Here is a 16,754-nt window from a genome sequence, read left to right on the forward strand (position 1 = left end):
CAAGCCCCCAGAGCCAGTCACTCGCCCCCAGGCTCTTCCGGCTGACCGTCCGCTCCTTCTGCGGCTGTGACTCAGAGCCTTGGTGGCATTGCATCGAGATGTTTATTCATGAGTTTTCCTATCAAGACACTGTGACGCTGCATCGGGACCAGAAAACAGGCGAGCAGAGGCCTCCAGCAAGGTTCAGACAATTTAATGAGTTTTACTTATTGGATAAAAGTGTCACAATCTGAAGAAAAACAAATACAGCTCCAGTCCTTGTTTCAAGTGTGTCCCCACTGCCACCGGAGGGGCTGTCGCCAGGGAAGAGGGTGGCGGGGCAGCGGGGGTGGGGCGGGTGCTGGCACAGGGTGGCCTCACTCCTTGAACTTCCACTCCTGGCGGCACATGGGACAGTGCTGCTGCACCTGCTGCGCGTTGAGCCACTTGAGGATGCAGTGCATGTGGAAGCAGTGGGAGCACTGGCCCCACACCAGGGGGCAGTCATCGCCCGGCACCTTGCCTGCGGGAGGGGGACGAGAGGACCAGCAGGTCATACGGAGCCGGGGACCAGGACCCAAGGATGTCAAGCACCTGCGCCAGACGGCTGCCCGGGGGGCTCGTGTGCACAGCCTCACACCTTGTGTTTCAGGAAAGACAGAAACCAGGAGTGTGAGCACACGCTCTGCAGCGTGCCCCCCAACAGCTCCGCCCTGCCCTGCAACGGGTGCTTGACTGCAGGGGGCGGTTCTCGCCCAGCCCACATCCCCCTCCCCGCCCCCGCCCGGGGTGCAGGCCCAGCTGCAAACCCACCACTGAACCTGCAACACGGGAGGTACAGCACGAATGTGCTAGGCGCAGCCAGCCCCCTACCCCCACCCCCCACACCCGTGCCCAAGAGCTGCTATCTGAAGAGAGAACTATTTCTTTTGCTCAAGGGAAGGACAGCTGGGGCCCTGGGGCTGAGGTTTCTCTCCCAGGTGGCAGAGACTGAGCACGAGACAAGGGAGTGGCGCTTGTGGCCCCACCCGGAGCAGCCAGCGAGCAGGTGTGACCTCCCACCTCTCCCATTTCTGGCCTGAAGGGGCCCCACCACCAAGGCCCAGGGCTCATGCTGCTCACACTCCACTCCATGTGCCTGGAAATACGACCTCCGTGGACGGCTACAGGGGACATCCACGCTGCCCGCAACCACAAGAAACAAGACTTCCAAAACCAAGAACATCCCATCAAACAGCTGGCGCCAACAGAGCATAACGACCTCCCTCAGGCCCCGTGTCAGGGTCCCCGTCGGCATGGAGGTGCTGTGGCTTGCCGCCTCCACCTTTCCTGGGGTGTCACCCCCATCACTGCCCTGGGGTCCTCTACGCCTGCTGAGCGCCAGCTGTATCCAGCTGTCACTGGTGTACAAACAGCAAGAACCAGACAGACAAGCCAGGGCTGGGACTATCAGGACATCTTGTCCCGGCAGCAACTCCACTTCAGCACATCCTAAATGCAAGCTGGGTGCTCTGCAGGAAACCCAGACTGCCTTTGGACTTCTCTGACCACAGTCCTTACTCCTGACACCAAACACAGGATGCTCAGTCCTGCAAAACACCAGACGACATAAAGCTCCCTCCTGGCACCTGCTCCTCACCGGCCTGGGGCTGGGAAGCTGCCGAGCTCTCAGCCAATCTCCCCAGAGCAGCCCCTGCCCCACGGCAGTGCCCGCACCCCACCAAATCAGAACACACATCCGCCACGTCTTTTTAGTTGCTTGCTTTGGGGTAGTGTTTTTCAGTCTTTAAAAAAAAACTTTTTACAAGAAAACATCACTACCTTTCTGGAACTTTTATGACGAACCACCAAAAATTATACACTTGGCAAAAAAAAGAACTACCGCACTCACTCTGCTTCCCCAGCCACAGGGGCGGGGGGAGGGGAGACCCTGTGCCTGGAGCTGTGTGACACCTGAGATTACATCCCCCACCCCCACCCCAGAGCCTTCCTAAGCCCAGAACTCAGAACTCAGCTTGGAATCACCACTATGAGGTGGCTGGAGGCGGGGAGGCACTCAGTGGCTAAGGCGGCTGCCTTCAGCTCAGGTCATGACCCTGAAGTCCTGGGAATCGGCTTCCTGCACGGCAGGGAGCCTGCCTCTCCCTCTGCTACTCCCCCTGCTTGCCAGCGAGTGCGCGCTCTCTCTGTCAAAGACACAAAATAAAAAATCTTAAAAAAAGAAAAAGGAATCACACCTATGAAATCAGAGTCCCCTGCGAACAGAGGACACACTGGTGGGGGGGCAAGGGATGCCCAGGTGTCCCACTGATGGGGTTGTACCCAGGCCACTTGGTCCCTCTGAGGGAGGTTTGTTAGGAGAAGGAGCCACTTCCAGTAATGCTACCTGCAGGCAGGCCACCCGAGGCATGTGACGAACACGGGAGCACAGAACACGGGAGCACAAAGCGGTGACTCACCCAAGGGCTTGTTTGCCTCTCGATGGAAATCTTTAGTAAAGAAAACACCTCTCGAGAAGACTTACTCCCAAAGCCCTCTGGGCCTGGGAGCAGATTATTAGTCTTAGTCACTCAGGGTATTTCACAAGAGCTCAATTTTAGCAAGAGGAACCCAGTGTCACTTCACCTGTATAAAGGCTCGTCACACACTCTGCACGGTAGGATTGGCTCTGAAGATGAGGCTCCAAGCCCCCTACTCTCAGCCAACGGGTCCCCTTCCACAAGACCTGAGCACTCCGGCAAACACAGGTATGCCAGCCACAGGCCCAGCTGCAACGGCACAAGCTGGGCTCCGCAGGCTCCGCGCCAACGCCAACACACCGCTCACGCTCCCACGTCCAGTCTAGGGCAATGCTTTCCAAGACTTCTCTTTCCAGAAGCTAACAATCTGTGGCTCAAGAAGCTGCAAGTGTGCGCCCCTGCAGGCTCCCACTGCCTCTGCTGTGTCCCTAAGGACGCACCTGAGAGTGATTAAAACAGAATCAGTAAAACCAGATCGTGAGCTTTACTGCTAAGTAAAACTTAATCAAGTAGAGCCAATCAGTGACTTCCTACGGTCACATCCCACCTGACTGATTCAATCAGGATGGATTAAGTCCTGGGAGATGAGATTTTCTCTCGGCCAAAGTAAAGATCAAGGCCATAACAAAATAGTATTTGCACTAAAACTCAATAATTTGAATTTCACTGTAAGAATAACCCCGGTTATTCTGGGCGCTCTCCTGACCCCACAAAAAGCCTGGTCACTTACAGGCCAGAGGGGCCCCTCAGTCCCCCCAGGTCTCATTTTCCTCTTGGGACTGCCCCTGTCCCCCCAAGGGTCAACCTGCTTCTGCTTAAGTTCACTTTGGTTTGGCTAAAAACACAATTCGCTGATGCAAAAGCCTGTTTTTGACTTAAAAATACACTCAAGCAAAAATAAAAAAAGAAAATACACTCAAGCATTTCTACTTCACCAGAACGTGATGGGACAGAGGTGAGACAAAAACCACCAGAGAGGTCTGATAAAACCTGGCGGTGGGCACTCTGTGGCGTGACACAACCACTTTGCTGAAAGGTCAGATGCCTTGAAAAACGAGGGAGAGGAATGGAAGCGCCTGTTCTATATTCACGTTCAACAGCCAGGGCAGGGCTGAGCGAGCACACGCACGGACACCTGAGACAACGTGAGCAAGCACCAGGAATGGGGGGACACTGAGGGCTTATCGTCACGTCCGGTGTGACGGTGCTACACTTAGTGACTGGGCTGGAGGGGAGCCGGGCCCCAGAAGCCACTTCCAAGCCAGGACGTGAACACAGCCCTTAGCAGCGCTTAGCAGCGACGGTGGGCGCTGGCCGAGGGGACGGGCACCCCCACGACAGCCTGCGTGCCCGCTGGAGAATCGTCCCGTGGCGCTCCAGCGTCCCCCGGCCCACGGGCGTCACGGCTGACTGTGAGCACAGTAAAAAGCCACACGGTCCTCTCTTACAGAACTTTCCATGGGCTCCTCACACAATCATGGGCCCAAACCACCTGCCTTTCTTCTGTCAGCTTGTGTTGAGCAGAGTGACCCCAAAACCCAAGCACCTTGCGCAGGTGTTTCCGAGGAGATGCCCTGGCCAGGCCCGCAGGCAAAGCTCGAGGGGGAGGGAGCACAGGGCACACTCACAGTCTGGGCAGCAGCCATTAAAGGCCATCCGGCAGATGCCACAGTTCTCGTCGTTGGCCACCCAGAGCCAAGTAGCCACGCCGTTCCAGCACTTGATCTTCACCTTCATGGCCGCGGAGCCTACAGGGGGAGGAGACATCGCCGGGCCACACTCAGTCTGCACAGCTACCCATCTAGGCACCCAAGGGGCGCGGCTCCCAGCCGAGGGTCAGCCGGGGCCGGACCTGCTGCCAGAGCTCAGAAACCCTGAGAGCTCTGCACCAGCGGCAATGGCAGGGCCCGGGCCACCCTTGGGAGAACAGCGCGCCCCAGAGCCAGAGTTATCGGCGAAGACTGCAGGGTCCGCCCTGCGTCCCCAAAAGGGCACATGGGCTTCGCCAGTAATTCCAAAAACGTACCATACGGGTTTTTTTCAAAGAGATACGACTAAATCGGGGTTGACAAATAGAGACCCCAACCCAGGTGACCACGAGTTCACGCCAGGGAACCACCACCCAGCCCACTAGGCCTGCGCCACCACCCCAGGGTGAGGGTGCAGAGTGGGGGGTGCCGGGCAGGACCCGGGGTTGCGGGGGAAGGGGTGAGGGCAGGAGCATGCAGAAGGAGTGCGCAGAGGCCAGGAGAAAGTGAGGTGCAGGGAGGGACCAGGGTGTGTGGAGAGTGGGATGTGGGGAAGCGGTGGGGGGGGAAGGGCGGAGCGGAAGGCGCAGGGGTGCGAGCAAAGAGTAGGGGAAGGGGTAGGGGTGTGGGGAGAGGGTGGGGTAAGGAGCGGGGGTGCCTGAAGGGGGTAGGGAAGGCGCCGGGGTGCGGGGAGAGGGCAGGGGAGACGCAGGGGTGCGGAGGGAGGCGCAGGAAGTGGTGGGGGAGGTGCGGGAGCGCGGGGAGGGCGCGAGGCCGGGGCGCGGGGAGGGGGAGGGGAGGGGAGGGGAGCCGCCCGCCCCGCCCCGCGGCCCCGCCCACCTGCGCCCCCCGCCGGCCTCCGCGCGCCGACCCCGCCTTCCGTCGGCGGCGCCCGCGTGGGAAGGTATAAAAGCGGCCGCGGCCGCCGCCGGCACCTCAGCTGCGCCCGCCGAGCCCGCCGTCCGGCGCACGCGCCCCCGCTCCCGCCCGCCCTGCCCGCCCTCGCTCCCGCCCGCCGCGGCCAATCCCCGGCGGCCCCGGCCTCGGTCCCGGCAGGCCGCGCGCGGCCCCGGAAGTGACGCGCCGACGTGCTGACGCGCGGGCTCGAGCCGAGGCCGACTCCGCGCCCGCCATGGCCGACAAAATGGACATGTCTCTGGACGACATCATCAAGCTGAACCGGAGCCAGCGAGGCGGCCGCGGCGGAGGTCGGGGCCGCGGCCGGGCCGGCTCCCAGGGCGGCCGCGGTGGCGGGGCGCAGGCCGCCGCGCGAGTGAGCCGGGGCGGCGGGCCCATCCGGAACCGACCGGCCCTCGCCCGCGGCGCGGCGGGCGGCGGCGGCAGGAACCGGCCGGCGCCCTACAGCAGGGTGAGCGGGGCGGCGGGCCGGCGGGCGGGGGCGCGCGGGGGCGCGGGCGGCGGGCCGGGGGGCTCGGGCCGGGCGGGCGGGGGGGCGCGCGGCGGCCGCCCGGGGCGGCGGAGACCCTCCCGGCCTTTGTCTGGGCCGGGCGCTGGGCCTCGTGGCGGCGGCGGGCGTTGGGCGCGGCCGCGCAGGCGGCGGGAAGCGGGTCGGAGGGAGCGGCGGCGCCCGGGACGCCGGGGGGACGGCGGGCGGGGGCGTGCGGGCGCCGCAGGGTCCGCGGGAGACGCTCACGGGCCGCGTGCTCCTGTGCTCTCCTCCCCCCGCAGCCGAAACAACTTCCCGACAAGTGGCAGCACGACCTCTTCGACAGCGGCTTCGGGGGCGGCGCCGGCGTGGAGACGGGTGGGAAACTGCTGGTGTCCAACCTGGATTTCGGAGTGTCGGACGCGGATATTCAGGTGAGGGGCGGGCGTTCGTCGGTGAGCGGGTCACCCGCACCCGGTGGCCCCGTTGAGGACGCGGCCTGAACCGCCCGCGCCGCACCTTAGGGCGGGGAGCCCTCGGGGCCCAGGGGCAGCCGCCGGCCCTCTAAGGGCTGCAGGAGTGCAGAGCGGAGGTCCTGGCCCGGGAAGTGCGGCCGGCAGGTCGGGGTGTCGGAGGTCGGGCCCGGCCTAGCGGGACGAGCTGCCGCTCTTCCTGAGTCGTGCCCCGCGCGGGGGCGCAAACCCCCTGCCGGAGCCCTCGCTCCTGGCGGGAAACCTCGACCTAACCTGAGCGGTTTCTGTTCCTGCCTCGCTTAGGATCTGCGTTTTGTTTACTTTGTGCTTCTTTTAACGGTTTGCTGGGAGGACAGAGATCTTTTTCTGTGGAAGCCTACGGGCAAAGCACAGACGCAGGACGGCGCTGGGCATGCTTTTGTTCCGCTGGCCTTGAGCCCCGGCTCCATGTCGTACAGGACCTATATCCTGTCTTTCTTCCCCTCTTTTTAGTGGCATGATTCTCAATCCCGACTTTGGTTGAAGCTTCTTTGTTTTCTTTTTGTTGCTGTTGTTGTTGTTTTGGTTTTTGGGGTCTTTTGGTTTTGTTTTTTTGGGGTGTTTTTGTTCTTTTGGGTTTTTTTGTTTGTTTGGATTCCAAAAGCATATAAACTTGTTTTTTGATTAAGTAAAGACATTTTGGGGATCAGTCCCAGAGATGGCTGGGTCAGGGTGCTGGGCCTTCCTGGGTTCAACTTCCCCAGAGCCCAGCTGTTTGACTACCGTGGGAGGACAGAGCAAGGCCGGTGAGCACTCACGGTGTCTCAACACTTTTTTTAAGGTGGTTTCTGGCATCCACTGGAAACCGCTTTTGGTGAACTCCACTTCCCGCTGTGTGCCTGCGGCCGGAGTAGCCCCACACTCTGGGTTCCCTCTCCAACTCCCAGCCTGCCTGAGGTCAGGGCAGTTTCCATGGCAGCGCTTGACTTCAGCCTTTGCGGCAGGCTTGAGTAGGAGGAGAGGGAAAGGTGAGCCAGAATCTGCCCTGGGGGAGGGGCTGGGTCAGGGCTCCCGAATCGACGGGCCCTGTGAGCTGGTGTCCACATGTCGGATAGCATCCCTTGCTCTGTGATCTTGGCCTTTGCGGTTTCTTGGTACAGTCCTTGGGTGTGTTGTCAGTTTTCCTCTGTTGAAGAAGATAGCGACTTAATCTTGTTCCCTTCACTGGCGGGTTCTGTGGTCCTTTACCTGCATCCTGGTACTGATGTAAGGTCCCCACACTGGCAGGAGCCCTCAGACCCAGCTGCTCCGGGAAGTGGCTGTCCCATCTGCCCCTCCCTCCCCGTGGTTTCCACTACCAGTGCCCTGCCCCAATACGTGTCTGCCTCCCAGGGAAATAACCCCCCCTCAGCAGCTCACCCTCCCAGGGACTGTCCTGGGCCACAGGAAGGGAAGCACCTCACTAACAGCTGCTCTTTCCGGCCCCCAGGAACTCTTTGCTGAATTCGGAACTCTGAAGAAGGCAGCTGTACACTATGACCGCTCCGGGCGCAGTTTAGGAACAGCCGATGTGCACTTTGAACGGAAGGCAGATGCCCTAAAAGCTATGAAACAGTACAACGGCGTCCCTCTGGATGGTGCGTCTGAGGTTGGACCCGGATGCTAGAGGGGCTGCGTCTCGTGGAGTCGGGCTGGCCGCTATCCGTGCAGGAGTATGGCTTACCCCTGTGGCTGAGGACACTTTGCATTCGCCCCTTTGTCTCTCTCTTCCATTCCGCCACCTCTCATGCTGCCCCACACATCCGGACCAACCTCTTGTGAACCCCCATCCAGCAAGCTACACCCTCCCCTCCTTCAGCTCCTTCCGGAAGACTCACTTCTGTGAAGCCTTCTCAGAACCGCCATAGTACACCTCTGAGTGCGGGGCTGTAGTCGTAAAGACAAAGGTACCGGTTCTTCTTCCGTCAGGCCACCCACACCTTTCCACCCATGAGCACCCCGGACACCTGACCAGACACCCAGCTAACTGGACTGAGAAGGAGCGAGGAGGTTTTGGTGGGGTTGTCATTGGCACCATCTCGTTCTCCCACCAGTAGTGCTCGGCCACTCCCCTTGTTGGGAGCATTTGGAGACACAGCCCCTTTCCAGTGCTTGCATGGAGACCGGGGTGTGGTGCCCCTCGGCGCGTTTCGAGCCCTCTAACTGCATGTGTCCTCTTGTATTCTTTGCCACAGGCCGCCCCATGAACATTCAGCTTGTCACGTCACAGATTGACACACAGCGGAGACCCGCGCAGAGGTGAGTTCTGGGGTCTTTGGGACGGTGCTGACCTGTGGTAAGTGGGCGCTCACCCCATGGGCCTTTGAACATCACGTGAGTGAGTCCCCTCTACCTTGGCAGCGTAAACAGAGGTGGGATGACTAGAAACCGTGGCTCTGGAGGTTTCGGTGGTGGCGGCGGCACCAGGAGAGGCACTCGTGGAGGGAGCCGGGGCAGAGGTCGAGGCACTGGCAGGAGTTCGAAGCAGCAGCTTTCTGCAGAGGAGTTGGATGCCCAGCTGGATGCTTATAACGCAAGAGTAAGTCACAGACGAGGGTTGGGGAGGGCAAGAATTGACTGGAAGCGTGAGGGCTCTTGTTGAGCGGAAGTTTCTGTGTTTCAGATGGACACCAGCTAAAGAGACCAGCAGATCCTCAAGTGGAGCAGGACCCAGATGTCTCCTCCGTGCTCCCTGGCGGGAGGGGGCGGTGGACTGGGGGCTGTGCAGCCAATGATGGATTTGTTTCTTTTATGTTTTAAGATAGGATTTAAAAACTCATGTAAAGGTTTTTTTTTTTTTTTCTCTCCTTTTTTTCTTTTTTTTTTTTAATTCTGAAGCAGCCCTGTTTTGTACCGAGTTATTTTTGGGATAAATGTTACCGGTTGCCGTTGTGGGGAAGGTGGCGTTTTCACCTTTGCCATAATAAAAGAGACATGTGTGGAACTAGAGTTCTGTGGCTCATCCCCTGTCGCAGTCCTTGCTTGGGCCACAGCTGTGGTGTCGGGGGCTGACGAGCGTGGGGAGCAGTCTCCCCTGGTAGCTGGAGTCTGCTCGGGAGGGAGATGGCTGCTGCTCCGCCAGGCCTGACTCCTTCCTCTCCCACCTGGTGGATGCGCCTACCTAGCTGCCTGTACCAGGAAGTGACAGGGTGGGTTGGGGCGCCCTGTTGTTGCCAGATTCATATGACTGGGTAGGGCTGTTCCTTAGCTTCTGGTGCTCTGGTTCTCAGAAACGTGGATCAGCAGTTACGACTTCATAACAGCATCCTTTCTCGTTTCTCATTTGCGTCAGGCACAAGCCCCAAAGTGTCCTCTTAATCTCATCCCAGGTGAAAGGCTCGGGGCACCTGTGGCAAGAGTCTGGTTGCGGGTACACAGACTTGGAGGGGCTGGCTGACAGCTGCCCCTTGGGGACCCCCTCTGGGACAGAAGAGGGCAGACCACTAGCATCACTTGGACCCTTGCCTCTGCTGCCCAGAGGAGGCTGAGGCCCTGGGAGGGGAGGCAGGGCAGGGAGATGCAGCCGAGTCCTCAGGTTCCTACATCCTCCAGGTGGTGCCCGTGGGCCACCCAGCTGCCCAAGGCCCACCGGCACAGCCTAGGCTGCAGCAGGCGGTTGGAAGGGTACAGCTGCTGTGGAGAAGAGAGACCTGGGAAGGCAGGTGGGCTCCGGGGAGCAGAGGCTACCATTGGGGATGCCAGGGAGGGGACAGTCACCGCAGGAAGACTGGCCGGAGCGTGGCCTGCGGCTCAGCAGCCCAGCGGCCCCAGGTCCACTTCGGGTAGAGCTCGGGTAGTGTCTGTAGCCGGAGGCCCCGTGCTGTTGCTCTGGACCCAGCAGCCGCCTGGCTCAGCCCTGGAGGAGCCCGGGTCACGGGAAGGGGCTGGTGTGTGCCCGGCCTTGGCTGCTGCGGCAGGAGGGGCGGCGGACCACCGTTGCAGACGAGCTGGAGGGGGAGGACGACCGCAGGCCTCTGGGCCGCGAGTGCTGGAACTAGGGGTGCTGGGTGGGGGGGGGTGGCTCAGAGGCGTTGGAGCGGTGGCTGGGTTGCCACGCTACGAGGGATCCCTGGGTGGCGCAGTGGTTTAGCACCTGCCTTTGGCCCAGGGCGTGATCCTGGAGACCCGGGATCGAATCCCACGTCGGGCTCCCGGTGCATGGAGCCTGCTTCTCCCTCTGCCTATGTCTCTGCTTCTCTCTCTGTATGTGTGACTATCATAAATAAATAAAAAATTAAAAAAAAAAAAAAAAAAGCCTACGAGAAAGCAGGTGAAGGGAAGGGGCCAGGCTCCGTTTGGGATCCAGGAGGCAGGCAGTCAGCAGACCTGGACAGTCATCTGCAGGCGGGCGCCCGTGGCCCTTTGAGCTAGGTAGCAGCTGTTGACACGTGGACATTAGCAAAGCGGCAGACGGTGTGGCCCAGGAGAGGGTTGGAGGTGGCAGGAGAAACTGGAGGTAACATCATGGGAGCTGGGGACACCCCGAGGCGTGAGGGGATGACTGATAAGACCCTGAGATGTCGCGATGGGGCGGACGGAGCCGGATGACACGCAGACCCCGTGGGAGCCAAGAGCAGCCTTAATCGCTGTGAACCTCAGCTCCTTATTTGTGAGACAGGAAGCCCCGTTTTACTTCAAGAGTGGAGGACCGAGTCCCCGTCTACGCCGAGACGCTCCTGAGAGCAAAGCAGGGTGCTGGGTGTGCAGACGGCATCCATGATCCGAGGCAAACCGAAGGGACGGCGCCCGGCGGCCCTGCTGCGGCCTGATCTTCCCCCAGTGTCGGCCGGAGGGCGAAGGCCGAAGTGACGCCGGGCGGTCTTGGCTCCGGCAGAAGGCCGTGCCCCACAGCCGCCCAGCGCATTGGGCCACCTCCTTAGCCCGGATGCAACCCGTCCGACCCTCTTCCCAGCCGGCGGTCCGCGTGGCAGCTCCGTGGAGGGTCCAGAAGCGGGTACGTGACCCGGCTGGCCTGTCCGAGTCCCGCTTCCCGCAGGGATTGGAGCCCCTGGGCCTTTGGCCGACAGGTAATCAGGTGGGGCTGATGGAGGGAAGCCAGTCAGCTCCGGAGTGGGTTCTTGGTTTTTGCTTAGTTGAGCAATGATGCATGTGGTTACAGATCAATCTGGAAGAAGAAACAACAGCACTCAGGACCCCTGGGGGGCTCCGCAGCTGAGTGCCTGTCTTCAGCTGAGGGTGTGACCCTGGGGTCCTGGGATTGAGTCCCGCATCCAGCTCCCGGCTCGGAGCCTGCTTCTCCTGCTGCCTGTGTCTCTGCCTCTCTCTGTCTCAGGAGTAAATAAAAATCTTTAAAAAAAAAAAAAAAAAAAAAAAAAAAGAAAGAAAGAAACAACCACTCTCTGTGCTTGTTGGTGAGCGATGGCTGCCCTTCTCGGACATCCTTCAGGGCCCTCTAGCCTACTCTGTGCAAGTCCCTGGAGTGAGGACACTTGTTCTTGCCGTCAGGGAGCTGAGAGTCTAACACGGGAAACAGAAATGAGAAATTGTAATCCACTCTAATATCTACGATGGGAAAAAAGTAAGTGTGGGGACGAGACTGCGGGCGTGTGTCTTGTCCCGGCCACAGGAGCTCCACCTGTACCCTGAGGGCCTGTGTCTCCCACAGGCCGGGTGGCCCACACAGGTCCCGTTATCCTCCCAGGCACCTGGGGAAGCGAGCTAAGTGAGCTATTTTTGAGTTTAAAGAAAACAAAATTGATTTATTCATCCAGCAAATGTGTGCGTGCCTGCCAGGTACCAGGCCCCATCGTCACACGCTGGGGAAGTAGGGGGAGTGAAACAACCCTCTGCCCTCAGAGCTGGGGGGTGGGGTACAGGATGTCAGGGGCGTCCTGGCCAGATCGCTGGGCAGAGCCTGCGACTCTTGATCTTGGGGTCATGCATTCAAGCGTCACATTGGGGGTAGAGATCACTTAAAACACAAACAAATGGGGCACCAGGATGGCTCAGTCAGTGAAGTGTCTGCCTTCATCTTGGGTCATGACCCCGGGGTCCTGGGATCAAGTCTTGCATCAGGCTCCCCGCAGGGGCCTGCTTCTCCCTCTGCCTGTGTCCCTGCTTCTCTCTCTCATGAATACATAACTAAAATCTTTTTTTTTAAAGTAAAAAAAAACATCTGGATGGGGGATCTCCAGGTGGTTCAGCAGTTTAGTGCCTGCCTTCAGCCCAGGGCGTGAGACCAGGGTCCTGGGATCAAGTGCTGTGTCAGGCTCCCCGCAGGGAGCCTGCTTCTCCGTGCCTGTGTCTCTGCCTCTCTCTGTGTCTCTCATGAATAAATAAAATCTTAAAAAAGAAAAAACATCTGGATGGAATAACAGCCCTCAGAGGTAAGGTGTGCCCCCCGGGTGACTCCAAGGACCCCCCGAAGCGAGCTGGGGGTGCCGCAACCAGCATGCCTCCTGCTCAGCATAGTGGACTCCTACAAGGTTGACCTTGTCGAGTGGGAGGAGTGTCCTTACTGCAGTTTCACAAAGATAAGGATCACACCTGACCTCTCTTCTTCGGGTTGCCCTGTTTTGTGAAAATCTTCTGGAATCCTCTCTCGAACATGGTAAGACTCCTGAGGCGATACAGCCACAGGTCCCTCCGGCATTATCCTCCCTCTCGGTCCCCTTCTGTCCTCCTACCTGTGTCCCCGGGAGTGCCATTGAGTGTTCCTCTGTCATTTCCATACTCAGATTTACAGGGAAGTGACCGTAGTGCAGGGCGTCTCCCCAGACGTGGCGTCCACTTGTTTAATCTGAACCGAGACGAGTGCAGCATGATGCCGCGTACCCCAACCCTTCTGTGTTTTTCCTTTTTTTTTTAAATTTAAGATTCATTTATTTGACAGAGCGAGAGAGCACTAGCAGGGGAGCGGCAGAGGGAGAGGGAGGAGCAGGGCACCCCCGCGCGGGCCCCATGCCGGGACCCCGACAGCAGGACTCGAGCTGAGGGCAGGCCCTTCACCGACTGAGGCACCCAGGGGCCCTTCTGTGTGTATTTCTTTAAAAACAAGGATATTCCGGGGGCACCTGGGAGGTTTGGTCATTTAAGCATCCAACGCTTGATTTCGGCTCTGGTCCTGCTCTCAGGTGTGAGATCCACCCCGCGCACAGGGGGCACAGGGGCGGCCCCAGGCTCTCTCCTCGGCCCCTCCCCCACTCCTTCTGAAAAACAAAACGAAACACTAGGACACTGTTTTCCATAATCAGACGCCAACAGTGGTGGCTAAGGGTGCCACCCTCTGAACTACAGGCCGGATTCCATTTAGCCAACTGTCCTTTATTTTTTTTAAGGTTTTATTTATTCGTGAGACCCAGAGAGAGGCAGAGACCCAGGGACAGGGAGAAGCAGGCCCCCTGCAGGGAGCCCGATGGGGGACTTGATCCCGAGACCCTGGGGTCATGCCCTGGGCCAAAGGCAGACGCTCAAGCGCTGAGCCCCCCGGGGACCCCAGCCAACTGTCCCTACAGCCTGTGTTGTACATGCTGTTCCTGGTCCACAGGGAAGGGGCTGCCCGGTCCGCTGACCGCAAGACATCCGTGAGCATCTTAAACTGGTGGTGCCTCAGCCTTGCCTTATCTTTCATGACCTGTGTGCTTCTGATGGTTGGTCCCACCGGGGACTGTCTCCTTTCTTCATGATTAGACCAGGGTGACGGATTCCTGGTAAGAACAGCGCAGGTGGAAAAAAAAAAAAAAAAAAAAAAGAACAGCGCAGGTGGGCTGCTCCCATCCCAGCACATCCCGCGGGGCAAGGATGGCAGTCTGTCTGTCTTGGTAGTGCTGAGGTGGCCCTGGTCACCAGGTTCAGGTGTTTGCTGCCCAGCTTCTCTATTGCAGACTCACTGCTTGCTCTCCACTCTGTGACCCACAATTATCTTCAGGGAGACGTTATGAGGTTAAGTGAGCACCTGTTTCAGGGCACCTATTTTTTATTTAAAAAATAAAGATTTTTAAAAAGATTTTATTTATTTATTTGGGAGAGAGAGAGCACAAGCAGGGTGGGCAGCAGAGGGAGAGACAGAAGAAGACTCTGCTGAGGAGGGAGCCTGATGCAGTACTCGATCTCAGGACCCTGGGATCATGACCTGAGCCAAAGGCAGATATTCAACCGACTGAGCGCCACCCAGGCGTCCTGTCTGCAGTGAAAGATTTTATTAAAAAAAAAAAAAGGCAGGGGGATCCCTGGGTGGCTCAGCGGTTTCACGCCTGCCTTTGGCCCAGGGCACGATCCTGGAGTCCTAGGATCGAGTCCCACATCGGGCTCCCTGCATGGAGCCTGCTTCTCCCTCTGCCTGTGTCTCTGCCTCTCTCTCTCTCTCTCTCTATCATAAATAAATAAATTAAATATTTTTTAAAAAAAGATTTTATTTTATTTTTTAAATGTATTTATTCATGAGAGACACACACAGAGAGAGGCAGAGACATAGGCAGAGAGAAGCAGGCTCCATGCAAGGAGCCTGATGTGGGACTCGATCCTGGGACCCCAGGATCCTGCCCTGGGCTGAAGACAGGTGCTCAACTGCTGAGCCACCAGGCATTCCTGCAGTGAGGGATTTTTTTTTTAAGATTTTATTTATTTACTCATGAGAAACACACAGAGAGAGAGAGAGAGAGGCAGAGACACAGGCAGAGGGAGAAGCAGGCTCCATGCAGGGAGCCTGACATGGGACTCAATCCCTGGTCCCCAGGATCAGGCCCTGGGCTGAAGGCAGCGCTAAACTGCTGAGCCACCAGGCTGCCCGCAGAGAGAAATTTTAATGCAAAAATAAAACCATCAGGGTACCAGGAGATGAGCTCATTAATTTAAAACATATCACCTTGTCTGTGATCATTTACCCTAAACTAGGCCAGAGCCAATTGTTTGTAATCTATGCAAGTTGTAAAAAGAAACTATAAAATGTTTCAGCATGTTAATTAATGGGAGCATGCCATTTTCTTAGTGTACAAATCCATCCTAAAGCCATTCGAATTACCATTAATGATTTTGTAGATGTAACATTTCTTTTTTTTATTGTTCTTATCATATATATAAACATCCAGGTGTTCATAATGATATCTTTTTAAAAAATGTTTATTTATTTTAGATAGAGAATGAGCAGAGGGACAGGCAGAGGGAGACAGGGAATCTCAAGCAGTCTCCATGCAGAGCGCAGAACTGATGCAGGGCTCAACCCTAGGACCCTGAGACCATGACCTGAGCTGAAATCAAGAGTCAGATGCTCAAAAAAAAAAAAAAAAAAAGTCAGATGCTCAACCAACTGAGCCACCCGGGTGTCCCTTAATTACGAAAGAAAAAAAATTAATGTTCATCATTGGAGACCCTTGGGTGCTAATTCATTCTAAAAATTGGCAAATAAAAGGAAAAAAAGTCAAACAATCTTTTTTTCTTTTTTTAAATTTATTTATTTATTCATGAGAGACAGAGAGAGAGAGGCAGAGAGAGAAGCAGGCTGCATGCAAGGAGCTCGATGTGGGACTCCATCCCAGGTCTCCAGGATCACACTCCGGGTGAAAGCGGCGCTAAACCGCTGAGCTACTGGGGTTGCCCTTAATCTTTTTTTCTACACAAATTGTATTTTGAAGAGATTACATAGACGATGACCCCAGGTTTTTTTTTTAAATATTTATTTATTTATTCAGAGAGAGAGAGAGGCAGAGACACAGACAGGCAGAGGGAGCCGATGTGGGACTCCATCCTGGGTCTCCAGGATCATACCCTTGGCTGCAGGCGACACTAAACCGCTGCGCCACCGGGGCTGCCCGACTCCAGGTTTTTATTTATTTATTTTTTGTTATTTTTTTAATTTTTTTTATTTTTTTTATTTTTTTGACTCCAGGTTTTTAAAAAGAATTCCAGCTACGAGGGGGCCTGGGTGGCTCAGCTAGTGAAGTGTCTGCCTTCAGTTCAGGTCATGATCTCAGAGTCCTGGGATCGAGCCCCATGTCGGGCTCCCTGGTCAGCAGGGGGCCTGTTTCTCCTTCTCCCCTCACCTCTGCTCATGCTCTCTGTCTTTCTCTTTCTCTCTCTCTCAAATAACTCAATAAGATCTTAAAAAAAAAAAATTCCAGCTAAGTAATGCAGAAGTATTAGAAAATGGCCATTTGCACATGCCTAATGAAACAATACAGGCTGAGAACAATCCCGAGAGGCTGCTGAAACCGTCGGATGAAAGGTCGATGTGGCAGTTGATGACAGGTGGACCAGCCTGACGTCCCAGAGCCTAGTGCACCTCACCACAGGTGGGACAAACAGAGTGTCCCCTGAGGTGAAGCAGTGGAAACCCGATGGGGCTCACCCAGCCTGAGACCCCAGAGGAGCAGATGAGCATGCCACAGCTCACCTGGAGGATCCCATCAGGCAGATCCAGAAGCACCCACGCGAAATTCTCAACCCCAGTGTCCTGGTTTCCTGCACACCTAAGCACCACAAGGACAGAAAAGGAGACGGAAGTGAGTGTGGTACAATAAATATATATTTGATCTTTGTCCCCAGCTCCTGGCACAGGGCTCCTAAATCCCGTGGAGTTTCCTGAGCAATCCGAATGGTCTTGTTCATAACCAGCTCCTTTTAAGTACACCAGGGTCTGTGTTGATGAGATGACTCTTGGGGGCCCCTGGATAGT

General features: G+C 57.1%; 2 protein-coding genes across 3 annotated transcripts; one reads left to right on the forward strand and one right to left on the reverse strand.

Annotated features, from left to right (window-relative positions):
- Nucleotides 1-177: 177 nt before the first annotated feature.
- ANAPC11 (anaphase promoting complex subunit 11) lies at nucleotides 178-5,222 on the reverse strand. 2 transcript variants are annotated; one of them, XM_025468347.3, is made up of 3 exons: nucleotides 5,087-5,222; nucleotides 4,127-4,246; nucleotides 178-502 (listed from the first exon to the last, which is right to left on the reverse strand). In XM_025468347.3, exons 2-3 carry the CDS (start codon nucleotides 4,233-4,235, stop codon nucleotides 357-359), a joined length of 255 nt encoding a protein of 84 aa, XP_025324132.1. In that variant the 5' UTR covers nucleotides 4,236-4,246; nucleotides 5,087-5,222; the 3' UTR covers nucleotides 178-356. The 2 variants fall into 2 exon arrangements, with proteins under 2 accessions (XP_025324132.1, XP_025324131.1); XM_025468346.3 differs by lacking the exon at nucleotides 5,087-5,222 and adding an exon at nucleotides 4,525-5,011.
- Nucleotides 4,494-9,073, forward strand: ALYREF (Aly/REF export factor). Its single transcript, XM_025468331.3, has 7 exons — nucleotides 4,494-4,520; nucleotides 5,160-5,615; nucleotides 5,936-6,067; nucleotides 7,575-7,722; nucleotides 8,320-8,383; nucleotides 8,486-8,663; nucleotides 8,748-9,073. Exons 1-7 carry the CDS (start codon nucleotides 4,494-4,496, stop codon nucleotides 8,760-8,762), a joined length of 1,020 nt encoding a protein of 339 aa, XP_025324116.2. The 3' UTR covers nucleotides 8,763-9,073.
- The last annotated feature ends 7,681 nt before the right edge of the window (nucleotides 9,074-16,754 follow it).

The sequence above is a fragment of the Canis lupus genome, chromosome 9 (assembly GCF_003254725.2).
Source record: "Canis lupus dingo isolate Sandy chromosome 9, ASM325472v2, whole genome shotgun sequence".
NCBI lineage: Eukaryota > Metazoa > Chordata > Mammalia > Carnivora > Canidae > Canis > Canis lupus.